Source organism: Cervus canadensis, chromosome 24 (assembly GCF_019320065.1).
Source record: "Cervus canadensis isolate Bull #8, Minnesota chromosome 24, ASM1932006v1, whole genome shotgun sequence".
Taxonomy (NCBI): domain Eukaryota; kingdom Metazoa; phylum Chordata; class Mammalia; order Artiodactyla; family Cervidae; genus Cervus; species Cervus canadensis.
Genome location: NC_057409.1, coordinates 10,977,732 through 10,993,091, shown reverse-complemented (window position 1 = coordinate 10,993,091; position 15,360 = coordinate 10,977,732). Strand labels below are relative to the sequence as shown.

General features: G+C 46.4%; 2 protein-coding genes and 1 non-coding gene across 5 annotated transcripts in view; all 3 read right to left on the bottom strand.

The window, feature by feature from the left end:
• GMEB1 (glucocorticoid modulatory element binding protein 1) overlaps nucleotides 1–1,032 on the bottom strand; it is a 37,158-nt gene extending 36,126 nt beyond the window's left edge. The window contains exon 1 of one of the 3 annotated variants that reach the window (XM_043445140.1): nucleotides 897–1,032. The gene's annotated coding sequence lies outside the window, so the exon portion shown is untranslated. Of the gene's footprint in view, nucleotides 1–139; nucleotides 687–896 lie in introns of those variants that run through there. The other 2 variants (XM_043445141.1, XM_043445144.1) reach the window with 2 other exon arrangements.
• Nucleotides 1,033–10,975: 9,943 nt separating this feature from the next.
• LOC122426314 (mitochondrial import inner membrane translocase subunit Tim17-B-like) lies at nucleotides 10,976–11,777 on the bottom strand. Its single transcript, XM_043445145.1, has one exon. The coding sequence runs from the start codon at nucleotides 11,773–11,775 to the stop codon at nucleotides 11,257–11,259; it is 519 nt and encodes a 172-aa protein (XP_043301080.1). The 5' UTR covers nucleotides 11,776–11,777; the 3' UTR covers nucleotides 10,976–11,256.
• Nucleotides 11,778–15,129: 3,352 nt separating this feature from the next.
• Nucleotides 15,130–15,262, bottom strand: LOC122426932. The gene has a single exon (XR_006265284.1). It is a non-coding gene; the product is annotated as a U11 spliceosomal RNA (small nuclear RNA).
• Between the last annotated feature and the right edge of the window lie 98 nt (nucleotides 15,263–15,360).

Sequence of the window (15,360 nt, the reverse complement as noted above, 5' to 3'; positions counted from 1 at the left end):
TTCTTCCCTCACAGATCTGGACCCTTCTCATTCCTTCGTCTGGAGGCTCTGAGGTGTCTTCCTACCGCCCCCTCATCTAGGGGAAGGTACAGGCCTGCTCACTTTCCCGTGGAGCTGTTCTTCCTTGTCCCCTGCTTACCGGACCTGTCACTGTGCCTTCGGGGAAGCACCTGCCTCTTTTCGCCTGGACTGAATGGCCGAGGCCTCTAGGCGCCCCCGGGTGAAGCTTGGACACTCTTTTCCTCAGCAGAACCCACTCTCTGCCCTCGCTCCCCACCCCAAGGCGCCGAGAGGTCCTCCCGGGCAGGCAGCGGGCTTCCTTCACTCTTCGCCCCCCCGTCCTTTCACCACTACCCCCTAGCCCGAAAGCGACCCAGGCCTCATCCCCAGCTCCTCATCGAAGGGCCTGGTGCTCCCCAGATCCCGCCTTTAGGGATACCCCCTCGATCCCCAGACCCCTCCCCGGGGTCCTAGACGTCCGGGCCTCTCAGTCCGGAGTCGCTCCGGCCCTTCCTGGTCCCTCGGCAGAGGACTTCCGGGCCCCTTAGTCCGGGGGCGCCAGGGCCCCCCAGTGCTAGGCTCGCCGGCCCCCCGCCGCTCTCGGCCGGGGGCCGGACCCGAGCGGCGCGGCCGGCCGCGCTGGGGGCGGCCCGGCTGCTCAGGCGGACCCAGCGGCAGCGTCCCCCCACCCCCCCGCGGCGCCGCGACGTCCGCTCGCTCCCCGGCGGCGGCGGCGGCACGCACAGGGCGTGGGGAGGCGCCCGCGGAGGCAGCAGCCCCCCGCCCCCTGCGCGCCCGCCCGCCCTCGCCGGCCGCCGCGCGGCCCCCGCGCCCGCCCCCCCGCCCCCACCCCACCCCGCGCCCGCGCCCGCGCGCCCACCCCTCCCCCTCCTCACCGTCTCCGTCGGGCGGGCGGGCGGCGAGCGGCCAGGGCGGGCGGGCGACGGAGCATGCGCAGAGGCCGCCACGGCCGCTACCGCCACCGCCGCCGCCAGGCCGGGCTTCAACACTTCCGGCCGCCGCCGCCGGCGAGTTGGAGCCTTAAAGGGGACGCGTCCCTATTGCCAGCCCGCGGAGGATGAACTTCAGCCGGAGAGTTTGGGGCCTTTTTCAGAGCAAGCAGCTTCTGCTCTGGAAAATCAGTGTTGGGAGGGACGCCAGGGACCCTAATAACTCTTCTAACCCCACTTCATGGATGAGGAAAACGTGATCTAAATTAAAGACACCTCATCCGCAATCGGGAACAAAGGCAGGTCTCTCAAAGCAGGACTCCCCTTGGAGGACTCTGCTGCCCCTCTTCACTCCTCAGATCCGGTTATGAAGCTTACATTTACCAGACTTTCAAAAGTGATGATCCAACTACCAATTTGGAATCAAAAGATTTGGTTGAGTATAGAGTCTGTAAGCAAACTCCTTTGCCCTCTGACGCATGCTTGTTTGCCAAGACTTTTCTGGCCGCGAGTTGGTTCTGGGTTCCAGTCAGAACCCATAAATTCTTTGGGGGTTACTTGACAGCTCTAAGCCCCTATTTCGTTTAGGACAAAGGTTGTCGTTAGCGTTTAAAGAAGTGATACTTGAAAATGCTTAGGAAAGTTCCTGGGGCCAGTCGTAATAATTAGCAAATATTAAGACCTTTGTAGGAATTTCCCTGGAGGTCCACTAGTTAAAACTCTTTGCTTCCAATGCGGGGGAACAGGTTTGATCCTGGTCAGGGAAAGAAGATCTGTTCCGCTAATAAATAAAAATAGCTTAAAAAAAAAAAAGAAGACCTTTTGTTTGGCTGGGCCTTGAAGAAGATTCCTTTATCTCTTGGCAACTCTACTAAGTAGCTTCTTTTCACTCCCGTTTTACAAATAAAATACAGGAGGCTAAGAGAAATTAATGAACCCCTCAAGGTCACCAAACTTGTAAGTAGTATAACCAGGATGCAAACTCAGGCCCTTCTTTCTGCAGAGAGTATAGTTATAAGCACTTAGATGGTTGCTACCTTTATTAAGAATGAATGAGGTGGTGGTATGCAGGCACTTTTTTGAGTGGGGGAGAGAGAGTTGCTTCCCCATCTTGCCTGCTCTTATGACTCACATCTCTGTCCTCTGTCCCCTCTGTCATGAGGAAGTAACAGGAAGTTTTACAGCCTCTTGATTCAAGAACAGGTGAGGCAGCCCAGGAGTCAAACAATAGAAAAGGATTTGGGGGCCAGACAACCTGGATTCTATGCTTGGTTATCAAAGCTCATCACTGCATTGGTGACTGCAGCCATGAAATTAAAAGACGCTTACTCCTTGGAAGAGAAGTTATGACCAATCTAGACAGCATATTAAAAAGCAGAGACATTACCTTGCCAAAAACAGTCCATCCAGTCAAGACTATGGTTTTTCCAGTAGTCATGTATGGATGTGAGAGTTGGACTTATAAAGAAAGCTGGGCGCCAAAGAATTGATGCTTTTGAACTGTGGTGGAGAAGACTCTTGAGAGTCCCTTGGACAGCAAGGAGATTCAACCAGTCCATCCTAAAGGAAATCAGTCCTGAATATTCACTGGAAGGACTGATGCTGAAGCTGAAACTCCAATACTTTGGCCACCTGATGTGAAGAACTGACTCATTTGAGAAGACCCTGATGCTGGGAAAGATTGACGGCAGGAGGAGACGGGGATGACAGAGGATGAGATGACAGGACGGCATCACTGACTCAAGGGACAGGAGTTTGAGTAAACTCCGGGAGTTGGTGATGGACAGGAAGGCCTGGCGTGCTGCAGTCCATGGAGTCACAAAAGAGTCGGACACGCGTGAGCGACTGAACTGAACTGATCAAAGCTCAGGGATCTTGGCCAAGTCACATCTCCTTTATGCCTTGATTTCCTCATCTGTAAAACTGAGATAGTTTTCTCACTGTGTCCATCTCTCAGGGCTGTTTTCAGGATCAAATGAGGAGGTTTAGTATCCACCTTCATATCCATTCTTATGATCAAGAATTTACACATTAGCAGATGATTCTGAGTATAATAGGGACTGGTCATGACTGGACTCTTGACCTTTGTAAACTATTTCATAGTGATACCATCTATATATTTTTTTCATCTATATCTTTTGATTATGCATCGTGCACTCATGGAACATTTACCAAAACCCTGTCCCTGTCTTCCAGAAGCTCTCGGTCTACCTTCTTCAGGGACAGAATTGTAAACATGCAAGGCGTACGGTGTGATAGGTGTTATGGTAGAGATAGAAACAAAGCACTGAAAAGGTGCAAAGGACTCTCCCTGCAGGATTCCTGAAAGGTTTCACAGATGAGGGGGCAATTGCACCTGGTCTTAAAGGATGACAAGTTCATCCTTTAAGGGAAAACTGGGGCAGAGCATTCCAAAAAGAACAAGTGGGTGTGAAGAGGGAGGCTCGGAACCAGATGGTCCTCATAAAGAGTGAAGAGGTATTCTACAAGGAGTGGGGACCCACTGGAGGTTTAAGTCCTCTCTGGCTGTACTGCTAACACCCAGTCCCAGCCCGCAGGACTTACCTGGACCACTGAAGTAATTCCTAGTACTCAGCAACCCTGTCCACCCACCTTCTAAATGACATCTACCCTAGGGACCTAGAGGGAGTAATCTTTTAAAGAAACAAAGTAGGTGATTTCTCTGTTTAAAAACCCTTCAGTAGCTTCGCATTGCACTTAGACTAAAACCTAGACCCCTTGCTAGGACCACCACGTGTGATCTTCCTGCTCTCCTCTGACCTCACTCCCTATGCTCCAGACAACCTATGTGTGCCTGGAATCCCCGCTCAGGCCCTTGTCGTGGCTCTTCCGTCTTCCTGGGCAGCTCTTCCCTCAGGTTTTCAGGGTTCACTCATCTTTCATTCCTCACAGGCCTTCCCTGGCTCCCAACCTTAAAGCGGGGTCCCCAGCCACATTCTGCTCTATCACTGTTGCTCCCCTTTCCATCAGGGCGCTGGTCAGTTTCATTTGGAGGACTCTTCACGGCACCACATTTGAGAGAACTCCTATATCCATGTCCTAGTTATTGTCTCCCAACCTCCAGCTAATTTTCATAGCAGTCTCCACAATGTGAAATCCTCCAGATTATTTCTTGACCTATTTTGTGTCAGTCTATGAAGTATGGTGCGTGGCAAATGTTTTTTGATTGAATGACTGAATAATCAGAAAAAAATGCTAAGATATGGACTGGAGAGGAGAAAGACCAGGACAAGGAAACTTATGTGAGGGAGACTAGGATCATCTTACTAGGATCCTCCCCTCAAGAGAGAAAGATAGGCTTCATGCAGGGCAGAGTTCATGGCTCTGGACACAGTTCCAATCGAAACAACAAGTCTTAGTGACCAAGTGAATGTGATGAATGAGAGAAAGGGACGAGGATATTCCCCAAGTAAAAGAATGAAGCAGGAAGAGTTGGGATTGAGAGAAAGTGGAAATGATGAGTCCACTTGAGCTTCTTCAGTCTGTGATATTTGAGGGGCATCTAAATGAAAGCCTCCAGGAGGAAGTTGGATTGACTTGTCTTCGGGCAGAATCCAGGGCTAGATTTGAGGACTTGTCAGTTAGATGGACCATAGAGGCCAAGAGTGAATGGGTCATCCAGGGAGAGCGTGCAGGGAAGGAGGGAGGAACCTAGAAGCCCAAACCTGGGGAACAGTAAGCCCTGAGGAAACTAAAGGAACCAACTGAAAGTGGTCAGAGTGATTAGCTCCCTGGACAGAGGAGAGCGAAGCCCAGAGAGCAGGCAGGGAGCTTCCAGAAGAAGGGGATGGCACCAGCCATGCCAGATATTGCAGAGAGCTCAGGCAAGGAAAAAAAAGATCACTGGATGTGGCAACTAAGAGGTCATTGCTGATCCTTCAAGGATGGGGTCACCTCTGAGGTTAGGAAGGAGGCCAGATTCTAGTGGCTCAAATGGGAAATGGGAGGAGAATTAACAGAAACAGTGAGTAGAGACAATATTTTTTGACCAAAAAATATTTTTTTGACTCATGTTGTTTTTTTTTACTGTAGTAAGAACACTTAACTTAAGATCTACTCTCCTAACAGGTTTTTAGGTGTGCAGTACAATATTGTTATCTGTAGGCACAATATTGTATGGCATATCTCTAGCATTTATTCATCTTTTTTTCATCTGTTCTATATGTATACTTTTTTCTTTATTATTTTTTATTGGAGTATGATTGGTTTATAATGTAGTGTTTGTTTCTGCTGTACAACAACAACAACAAAATTTTTTAACAAAAAGGAGAAGCTAAAATATAGAGCACCAAGATGATTATTTTAGGAGAAGGACTTCCCTGGTGGTCCAGTGGTTAGGATTCTGCACTTCCACTGCAGGGGGCCCAGGTTCCACCTCTGGTCAAGGAACTAAGATCCTGCAAGTCTCTGCAGGGCCAAGATATAAAATTAATAATAATGACAAATTAACAGGAGAAAAAGTCATGCGAAGGTCTTCCTTCTTTATTTTTTCACTTATTTTTCCTGGAATCCCTTTTCACTGCAGAAAATTGTGAAATACATAAAAGGATAGAGAGGGACTTCCCTGGTGGTTCAGTGGTTAAGAATTCGCCTACTAGGTTTGATCCCTGATCTGGAAAGATTCCCATATGCCTTGGGGCAACTAAGCCCAAGCACCACAACTACTGAGCCCACACACCTAGACTACTGAAGCCTGTGTACTCTGGAGCCAGTGCTCTGCAAGAAGAGAAGCCACTGCAATGAGAAGCCCAAGCTCTGAAACTAAAGAGTAGCCCCCACTTGCTGCAACTAGAGAAAGGCTGAGCTCAGCAAAAAAAGACCCAGTATGATCAAAATAAATAAAGAAATAAAAATAAAAGGATGGAGAAGCAAGGGAAAAAAACCGCTTATTTAACATGGAATATATTTCCTTCCCATCTTTTTTCTATGCATTTTTTCCTTATCTTGAAGAACTGTCTTGAACATGCAATCCATGTTATACTTCTTTTTCCCTTAAACACTGTTTCCTAAACATTGAAGAGAATAATTTTTCTTCTCCTCCACCCCTCCCCCTCCACTCCATCTCCTTTCCTTCCTTTCTTCTTTAAAATATGAGACATACTTGAATGACCCGTTTGGCTCTATCCTTCCCTATAGCATTCTCGGGTCTCTCTGATTTCTAAGCAGACAATTTTGTTTGGGAGGTAATTCTGTTCATTTTGATTGAATAAAAAAGCCAAACATTGGAAGGGCCAAACATAACTTTGGGGGAAGCTGGCAAGGTGAGGAGAGGACCCCATCTGGGATGTTCAAGGCACTTAGGCCCCCCTGGTTAGATTGTGGGTGTGAGCTAGACATAGGCCCACCATGGCTGCATGGTTTGAAAACAAAAGGGAACCTGAGGGGTAGTGGTAGCAGACCTGCTGAGAGCTCTCTCTAACTATGTTAGATCTATATCGCCTCCAAGGTCCTGTTATTAACCCAGTGTAATGTGAGAGGTTAAGAACTTTCCCACATTCAGGGAATTCTCTGATGGTCCAATCATTAGGACTCTTAAGTTTTCACTGCCGAGGGCCCAGGTTCAATCCCTAGTTCAAACTAAGATTCTATGCAAGCTACACAGCAAAAAAAAGGAGGGAAAAAAAAAACTTTCTCACATTCATACATCTATTTATTGGCTGGCTTGTATTTGAACTTAGGTGGTTGACTCCAGGGCCCATGCTCCTATTTATCCACCTTTGTGGAACTTCTATCCCTGGTCGCACATAAAATCACTCAGGGTGGTCTTATAAAATACCCATACCAGAGCCCCATCCCAGATGAATTCGACTGGAATCTGTGAGGGTGGAGTCTAGCCATGAATATTTTCTAAAATGGCCTTCAATGACTCTAGGGGACAGCCAGGGGGAAAAACCACAGCTCTGCTGGCTCTTGACTATGTCTATTCCAAGCCCAGTAACAACAGCAGCAGCATGAATAACAACAGCTAAAGTTTACTAAGTACCAGCCCATTTTAAACACTTGGTATTAATGTACTTGGAAGGTACTAGTAGTGTCCCCGTTTTATAGATAGGAAAACCAAGGTCACATAGTTGGTATGCAGTAGAACCAGAATCTGGGCTCTTGACTTCAGTCTATGCTATGGCCTAACCAAGATGATTTCCTGAGACTAGCTGCTGACAGGATTGAAGGGAAAAGAAATTAACATTTATTGAACCCTTCCTCTGTGTCTGCAGTATACTAGAAGTTTTTCCATAGATAAAATTCCAGGCAGAGAATTTCCTTTCCAGGTAGGGAGTGATATCCCCTTTTGTCAGAAGAGGCAAAACAGGATCAGTGAAATTAAGGGGCACAACCTCAGGTTACAAGTCCAAGAACTTGCAGAGCTGCCACTCCCAGTGGGTCTGTCCAAAGTCCAAACTCTATTCACTTATTTGGAGTAACCAAAATCATCAAATTCATAGAGACAGAAAATAGAATAGTGGTTGCCAGGGACTGGGGTAAAGGGAGTATTTGAGAAGCTAGTGTATATAATGGGTACAGAATTTCAGTTGAGGATGGTGCAAAAGTTCTAGGAATGGTTGTTGCTGATGATAAACAATGATATGAATGTACTTAATGCCTCTGAACTGTACACTTAAACATGGCAAATTTTATGTTAAGTATATTTTTATAATAATTTTAAAAATGAAAATGAATAAATAAAATTAAATAATTAAATAAAAGACAGTGAAGAGCAAGGTTTGGGGCATGCCTATGATGTCCCTGGCCCTAGGCAGGAAGCTGGTTGCCAGCTGAGGGAATTTAGACTCTACTAGGCATAACAGTGCATATGCCAAGTGCCTGGTAGAGAGCACATGCTCATAAGTGTAGCTCCTGGGACTTACCTGGTGGCCCAGTGGTTAAGACTCCAAGCTTCTATTGCAGGAGGCACAGGTTCAATCCCTGGTTGGGGAACTAAGATCCTGCATGCCACACAGCATAGCCCAAAATAATAATAATAAGTGTAGCTACAGATGGGGAGACTTAGGTGCAGAGAGGGTCTTAACTACAGCTATTCATTGGAAGGACTGATGCTGAAGCTGAAGCTCCAATGCTTTGGCCACCTGATTCAAAGAGCCAACTCATTGGAAAAGACCCTGATGCTGGGAAAGATTGAAGGCAGGAGGAGAAGGGGATGACAGAGGATGAGATGGTTGGATGGCATCACCAACTCGATGGACAGGAGTTTGAGCAAGCTCCAGGAGATGGTGAAGGGCAGGGAAGCCTGGTGTGCTGCAGTCCATGGGATCACAAAGAGTCAGATACTACTGAACAACTGCTGGACAACAACGACTGGGCTGTGTTCTGAAAGGCAGGTGGGTGGTGCCAGTTGGAGTATTAAAAATAATACCAGCTGGCACTTCTTGAGTGCTTATTACATTCCAGACATGATTCCCAGTCCCTCTGTGAGTGTGGATTACCTCATGTACTCTTCACAACCCCCGCTGTGAGGAGGGTACCATTATTGTGTTCCTTTTACAGATGAGGAGACCGAGGCTGAGACAGAGATTGATTCAAGGTCACAGAGCCAGCAGGACTTGAATATTGTCTTCTCTGACTCCAAAACCATCAAGTTAGCCTTTTGCTTGTGTGGCCATGGTGGACATTAGGGGTGGGTGGGGCTGGTGTGGGGGAGGAGGTGATTCACTTGACTGTATCTGGATTCATCACAGAGTTGTTTTTTTTTCTTTTGCACCCACGGGAAGAACTTCCTCTTTTTCTGATTCAGTCCCCGTATCAGCTTCTAAGAATGTGATGCAGAGGGTGGAGTGAGCTGCAAGGGGTGGGGAGTTAGAAGCAAAAGTACAGGCAGTCTTTAGTAAACAAAGATTTTTTGAGTGCTCTCTATGTAGCAGGCAATGGTCCAGGGGCTAGGAGTCCTGCAGTGAATAAAATAGATTTTGTCTTTGTTCTCATAGAGATTCTATTGTGTAGTGCATATGTTGGGGGTAGGTGGGTAGAAAGATAGGGGCCATGGGGGAGAAGGGAGGGAAGTGGATATAGACAAAGGGCAGGATATGCCAGGTATGGTAGGGCTATGAAGGAGATGTGCCAGAGAGAGATTGAGCGAGAATATGACTGAGGAGGGGACCTAAGTAGACATAGTTAAGTGAACAGGGAAGGCTGGCTCAGGAGCTAAGGCCTGGAGGATGAGAAGATCCCAGCTAAAGATCCGGAAGTAGAGTGTTTCAGGATTCTGTGGGGAAACAGCAGAGGCAAAGGCCATGAAATCCTCCCATGTTGGAGGAACTTGGAGAAGGCCAGTCAAGCTGCAGCAGAGTAACAGAAATCAAGAGAAGATCCCAGTGCCAACGCATGTAGGGTCTTGTAGACCCCAATAAGGAGTTAAAGGTTAATTCTAAGGGACAGGAAGCCCATTGGAGGAGTTAAGAATGAAGACTAGAAGTTAGTATGACAGGAAGTCAAAAGACCACTTAGGAGGTTCTGGTTGTAATAGAACAGGTGATGATGGTGGTTCAGACCAAGTGGGGATTCAGAGAGGAGGTGGTCTTAGAGGGGTCTCTGGGAAGTGACTCAGTGATGGAGGTGCCATTCGCAGAGGTGGAAGAGACAAGAGAAGAAGCAGGCTTGATGGGGGGATGGGAATCTAAGGGGAAGTGGGGATAGAAATTATGAAATAATTGCAGAGTTAGTAGCTGTCCATGCAGCTGGAGACAGTGTTCTGGGCTGGAAATAGACACCAGAGGGGAGGGACCAGAGGCTATCCTTCTAGGGACCTACCTAGGTCATACCTCTTCACAGATGGATAACATAGGGTCCAGAGGATATCTGAAGTTTTTCTTTTAAATTGTTTATCAACATTTACAAATCCAGAGATATCAAATAAAAGGTTTTCTGCCTCCTTTTCCAAATTGGTTGCTCTGGTCACACTGGGCCCTACCCCATGTACTAGGAAGGCCATAGCAGGCTGGTAGGGGAGCCCACTGCTCCTCCAGATTGAACATAAACTCTTCAACTAATCCCACCACTGCAGGCCTGCTGCAGATTCCACTCAAAGTCTGGTCCTGGCAGTCCTAGAGTTTTAATTTCTGGTATGGGCAGGAGGTGGCACCATAGAAGAGGAAAAAGTTGGTCTGGGACACAGTATATATTTTCTCCCATTCTGTAGTGGTTATTGATAGTGGTTGTGTGTGTGTTAGTCACTCAGTTGTATCCAACTCTACAACCCCATGGACTGTAGCCCACCAGGCTCCTCTGTTCCATGGAATTCTTCAGGCAAGAATACAGGAGTGGGTAGCCATTCCTTTCTCCAGGGGATCGTCTTGATCCAGGGATCTAAGCCCACTCTCCTGCAGTTCAGGCAGATTTTTTACCGGGTGAACCACCAGGAAAGCCCATCGATAGCGATTATTGATGCACAAAGGTTGTAAATTCTAATGAAGTCCAATTTACTTATGCTTTCTTGTGTCGCCTGTACTTTTGATGTCATATTTAAGAAATCGGTTACCAAACCCAATATCATAAAACTTTACTATTTTCTTTTAAGCACTTTTTAGTTTTAGCTCTTAAATTTGGATCTTTGATCTATTTTTTGTATGTGGTTTAAGGTAAGAGTTCAGTTTCATTCTTTTGCATGTGGCTATCCAGTTTTCCCAACGCTACTTGCTGAAAAGATCGTCATTTCACTATTGAATGGTCTTGGCATTCTTATCAAAAATCATTTGAGGCCATGATTTATTTCTGCACTCTCTATTCTATTCCATTGGCCTACATGTGTGCTTTTACACCAGTACCACAATATTTTTAACTTACTTTGCTTTGTAGTAAGTTTTGAAATCAGGAAGTGTAGTCCTCCAACTTTGTTCTTTTTCTTTTTTTTTTTCACTCATCCACAAAACTTTATTAGAGATGACTCTCTGTGTGAATCCAAATGTGATGGTTCCCACATCCCTGAAGAGGGCTCTGCCCCTTGTCCTAGGGAGTGACTCCTAGGGGTGGCTCAAGGAGTACATACACAAGCATTTTCAAAACTGGCTTTAAATACTCATCAGAGTGCCATGCAAAGGGATTGGGGTGAGAGCATGTTACATATTGAGTGGGGGTTGGGGTGCCCTGAGAGAAAAGGGACCCATCCATCAGGGCAGCTGGGGTGCCCCACCGCCAACCTGGGATAAGAGAACAGATAGAGACCCTCTTAAGGGTCCCATAGGCCAACTGGGAGCCAGCCCTCCCTTCGAGGTAGATCATCGGGGAGGGGACCGAGGAGGAGCTCCCACAGTGGCGGTGACAGGCGGTCACTTCCTCAGTGGTGCTGCTGATAGCTGGGGTGGCCTGGGCCCGGGGTCCCCTCCTTAGGGGGCAGCTGGCCAGGGTCCTCCAGGAACGGGGGTGCATTGCGGAACTGCTGGGCAGTATAGCGAGTGAGAAGGATGCCAACACCCTCGATGAGGGCCAACAGGATGCCCCCCATCATTGCCGAGCCCACCATGGCCAATGGGCCACTGCGGGCAGCCAGCACAGCCCCGGTCAGTGCGCCACTGGTGATGGAGTTCCAGGGATCTTCCTTGCCCCAAAGCCGCACCAGACCACAGTCGATGGTGGAAAACAGGCCCCCCCACGCAGCGAAGCTACCTCCAATCTGGGGGGCTCTGATCCTTACAGCGTTGACACTGCCTCTCAATCGGTGCCGAATTCCGACAGGGGCATTGCAGAAGCCCTTAATGGCCTGGAAGACTCCACCGCAGATAACACCCATAGTGAAGGCTCCACCGCAATCATCCACAATTCGCCATGGGCAAGGTTCCCGAGCATACTCCTCCATGGCACCCAACTTTGTTCCTTTTCAAGAATGTTTTTGGTAGAGTCCTTTGAGATTCCAAACGAATTTTAGGAAGGGTTTTTCTATTTCTGCAAAAAATGTCATTAGGATTTTTACAGGATTTTTTGCATTGAATCCACAGATTACTTTGGATAGTATTGGCATCTTAATAAGATAGTGAACATGACGACCTTTCCATTTGTTTCTGCCTTCTTGAATTTCTTTCAACAATGTTTTGTAGTTTTCATGTACAAGTTACACTCCTCCTTGGTTAAGTTTCTCCTCCTTGGTTAAATTTCCTAAGTAGCATATAAACATTCCTAAGTATTTTTTTCTTTTTAATATTCTTATAAATGGAATTATTTCTTAATTTTCTTTTCAGTTAGTGTATAGAATACAATTTTTGTGTGACCTTCATTTCTTATCAGTGGTCACTGATTGCAACATTGGAGATATAGACCAATAGAGGAGCTCGGGAATCAGATTTGGTTGGTTTCAAGAGAGAAGCCATGCTGGCATTCGCCTACCTGAAGAATGGAAACTTCCTCCTCTCTTCTGACAAACTACTTCCCTGGTGACTCAGATGGTAAAGAATCTGCCTGCAATGTTGGAGACTTGGGTTCTATCCCTGGTGTGGGAAGATCCCCTGGAACAGGGAAAGGCTACCCACTCCAGTATTCTGGCCTGGAGAATTCCATGGACTGTATGGGGTCGCACAAAGAGTCAGACATGACTGTGCAACTTTCACTTTCACTTCTCTGACAAACTGACACCCTCTTCCCCTCCATCCTTCAAAATACCAAAGCTTCATAGCCTCTCAAAATCCATCTCCCTGAACCACCTCCCCTCCCATCACCCACCTGCAGTAAACTGTTGTGAGTCTATGATATGATTAGAAGTAAGTCTATTGGGGGTGGGTCAAGGAGGGCCTCCCTGAGGAAGTGACATTTGGACTGACACAAAGAATGAGGAGGAATTAGTCACTTTGGGAAAATGCGAGAGGAAGACAGGCTGCTGAAAAAGAGAAAATTTACAGTTTTATTAAAATACAATTTACATATCATAAAACTTATCCATTTAAGTGTACAATTTAATGATTTTAGGAAACTCATAGAGTTATGCAACTTAATTTACTTGTAGAACATTTCCTTCACCGCAGAAAGATACCTCATGCCCATTTGTAGACAACCCCCGCTCTCAACTCCAGTCCCAGGCAATCACTAACCTACTTTCTGTCTCTATAGCTTTGCTTCTTCTGGACATCTTGTGTAAAAGGAATCATATAATATATGGTCTTTACTGACTGGCTTCTTTGTGAGTCTGATTTTATTTTTCATCATTTGTATTCCAGTGACTGTGCATCCTCATCATTTCTCTAATCTTTTCATCTACCCCATATTTTCTTAGAACTAACTGGAAAATATAGAGAAATAAAAGAAAAAAAGCTTCACTGTCCCAGTAAATCTTCCTTCCGTAATAGATTCCATTCTGGTTGACATTTTTCTTGGATATTACTCTGTGCAGTCACAGCAAGTTTCCTTTCAGAAAATCTGGACTCATCTCCTGACTTGCTACTTTCTAGGTCTGTGTTGGGGGCCTTTCAGAGCTTCTGTTTTCTCATTAAGTGAGCAAAATAATACAACCAGCTCTCTGTATCCCTGGGTTTTGCATCCACATATTCAACCAACCACCGATTAAAAAAAACAGAAGAAACCCAAAAAGTTCCGAAAGGCAAAATTTGATTTTGCTGCCTGCCTGCAGCTATTTTACAAGCATTTACCTTGTTCTAGATATTATAAGTAATCTAGGCTGATTCATTTCAATGTATGACAAAACCCACTGAAATGTTGTGAAGTAATTAGCCTCCAACTAATAAAGAAAAAAATATATATATAAATGAAAAAAAAATAAGTAATCTAGAAGTGATTTTAAATATACCTGGAGGATGTGCAGAGGTTATATGCAAGTAGGGTAAAGAATCAGCCTGCCAAGGCAGGAGAGACAGATTCCATCCCTGGCTGGGGAAGATCCCCTGGAGGAGAAAATAGCAATCCACTCCAGTCTTCTTGCCTGGAGAATTCCATGGATAGGCGAGCCTGGGGGACTACAGTGCGTGAGGTTGCAAAGAGTTGGAGACGACTGAGCACGCAGGCACACACACTATGCCATTTTATATAAGGTACTTGAACATCTGTGGATTTTTTGTATCCAAGGGGGGATCCTGGATCCAACTATCCCACTCCCCGACCTGTGTGCTGATTTGGAGTGCGCTACAGTGTGCTTAGCGGCTCGTATCCGACTCTTTGAGACCCCATGAACTGAAGCCCACCAGGCTCCTGTGTCCATGGGGATTCTCCAGGCAAGAATACTGGAGTGGGTTGCCATGCCCTCCTCCAGGAGATCTTCCCAACTCGGGGGTCGAACCCAGGTCTCCGGCATTGTAGGCAGATTCTTTACCGTCTGGGCCTCCAGGGGTTTGGAGGGACCATCCTATACTGCAAAACACTTACACATTTGTTGTTAGAATGAAGGGGATGAATCCTTGTAGCAAAATCTCTTTTTTTTTTTTTGTCGCACAAGGCAGCATACAGGATCCTAGTTCCTGGACCACCTGCGCCCCCTGCAGCGGCAGCTCTGCTAATAAAAGACGCCAGGGAATTCTCTAAATTTCCTCTTAAACATAATTTTACATATGAGATAAAATTTTTTTGAAGGTTTTAGACTTTTGTTTCTCTTAATGAGCTGCTCTCCGAAAACGTTGTTAACAACAGTAAGAGTGCTACTTACCTGGTGTTTTAAAGTAGTGACTGTTTTTACAAGACAGAAGTTACAGGAAGAATAGCAACACAAATTTAGAAACTGATAATGTATACATGCTTGGTTCCCTGGTAGCTCAGGGGCTTCAGTTTCCAATGCGGGAGACCTGGTTTGATCCCTGGGTTGGGAAAATCCCCTGGAGAAGGAAATGTCAACCCACTCCAGTATTCTTGCCTGGAGAATCCTATGGACGGAGGAGCGTGGTAGACCCCAGACTATGGTGTCGCAAAGAGTCGGACACGACTGATCGACTTCAGTATCTATCACTAATGTATACGTGTAAGAAAAGGATTGTTTACATAAAGCAAACCACCAGATTAAAGCATGGACATGTCTTCTGGCTGCGTGGCCGAGGGACAAAATACGCTACTTCTCCTAACTCACCAAAGGGTTAAAAAAAAAAAATCATAACTTGGGTCCTAAGAACAAACTACTTCACTCTACGAAAAACATTAACACAAGCAAAAATAAAAGCAAAGCCGCGCTACGGCAATATAACACAACGACTACTTCAAATTCTGCTCTAAGAACATCATTAGTGGGGGCGCCAGGACCAACGATCACCAGCTGCCCCATTAGCAAAAATTATGCTTCCGAAATCTCTTGATGTCGATTCCGCACGTAGAGCAAACGAGCTGCCCTACGTGTGCCACTCACGACAGAAGCCCTTTTTGCTTCGCCGGTTACCAAAGCAGGGTGGCAGTGTCGGCAAATCCCTGTTTTGATAAAGGTGAAAATTAACGTCTATGCAATTTTCCACGCAGAGTTCCC

What these genes read in the sequence shown, in the direction of transcription:
- LOC122426314 (XM_043445145.1), bottom strand. Translation starts at nt 11,775, where the DNA reads ATGGAGGAGTATGCTCGGGAACCTTGCCCATGGCGAATTGTGGATGAT.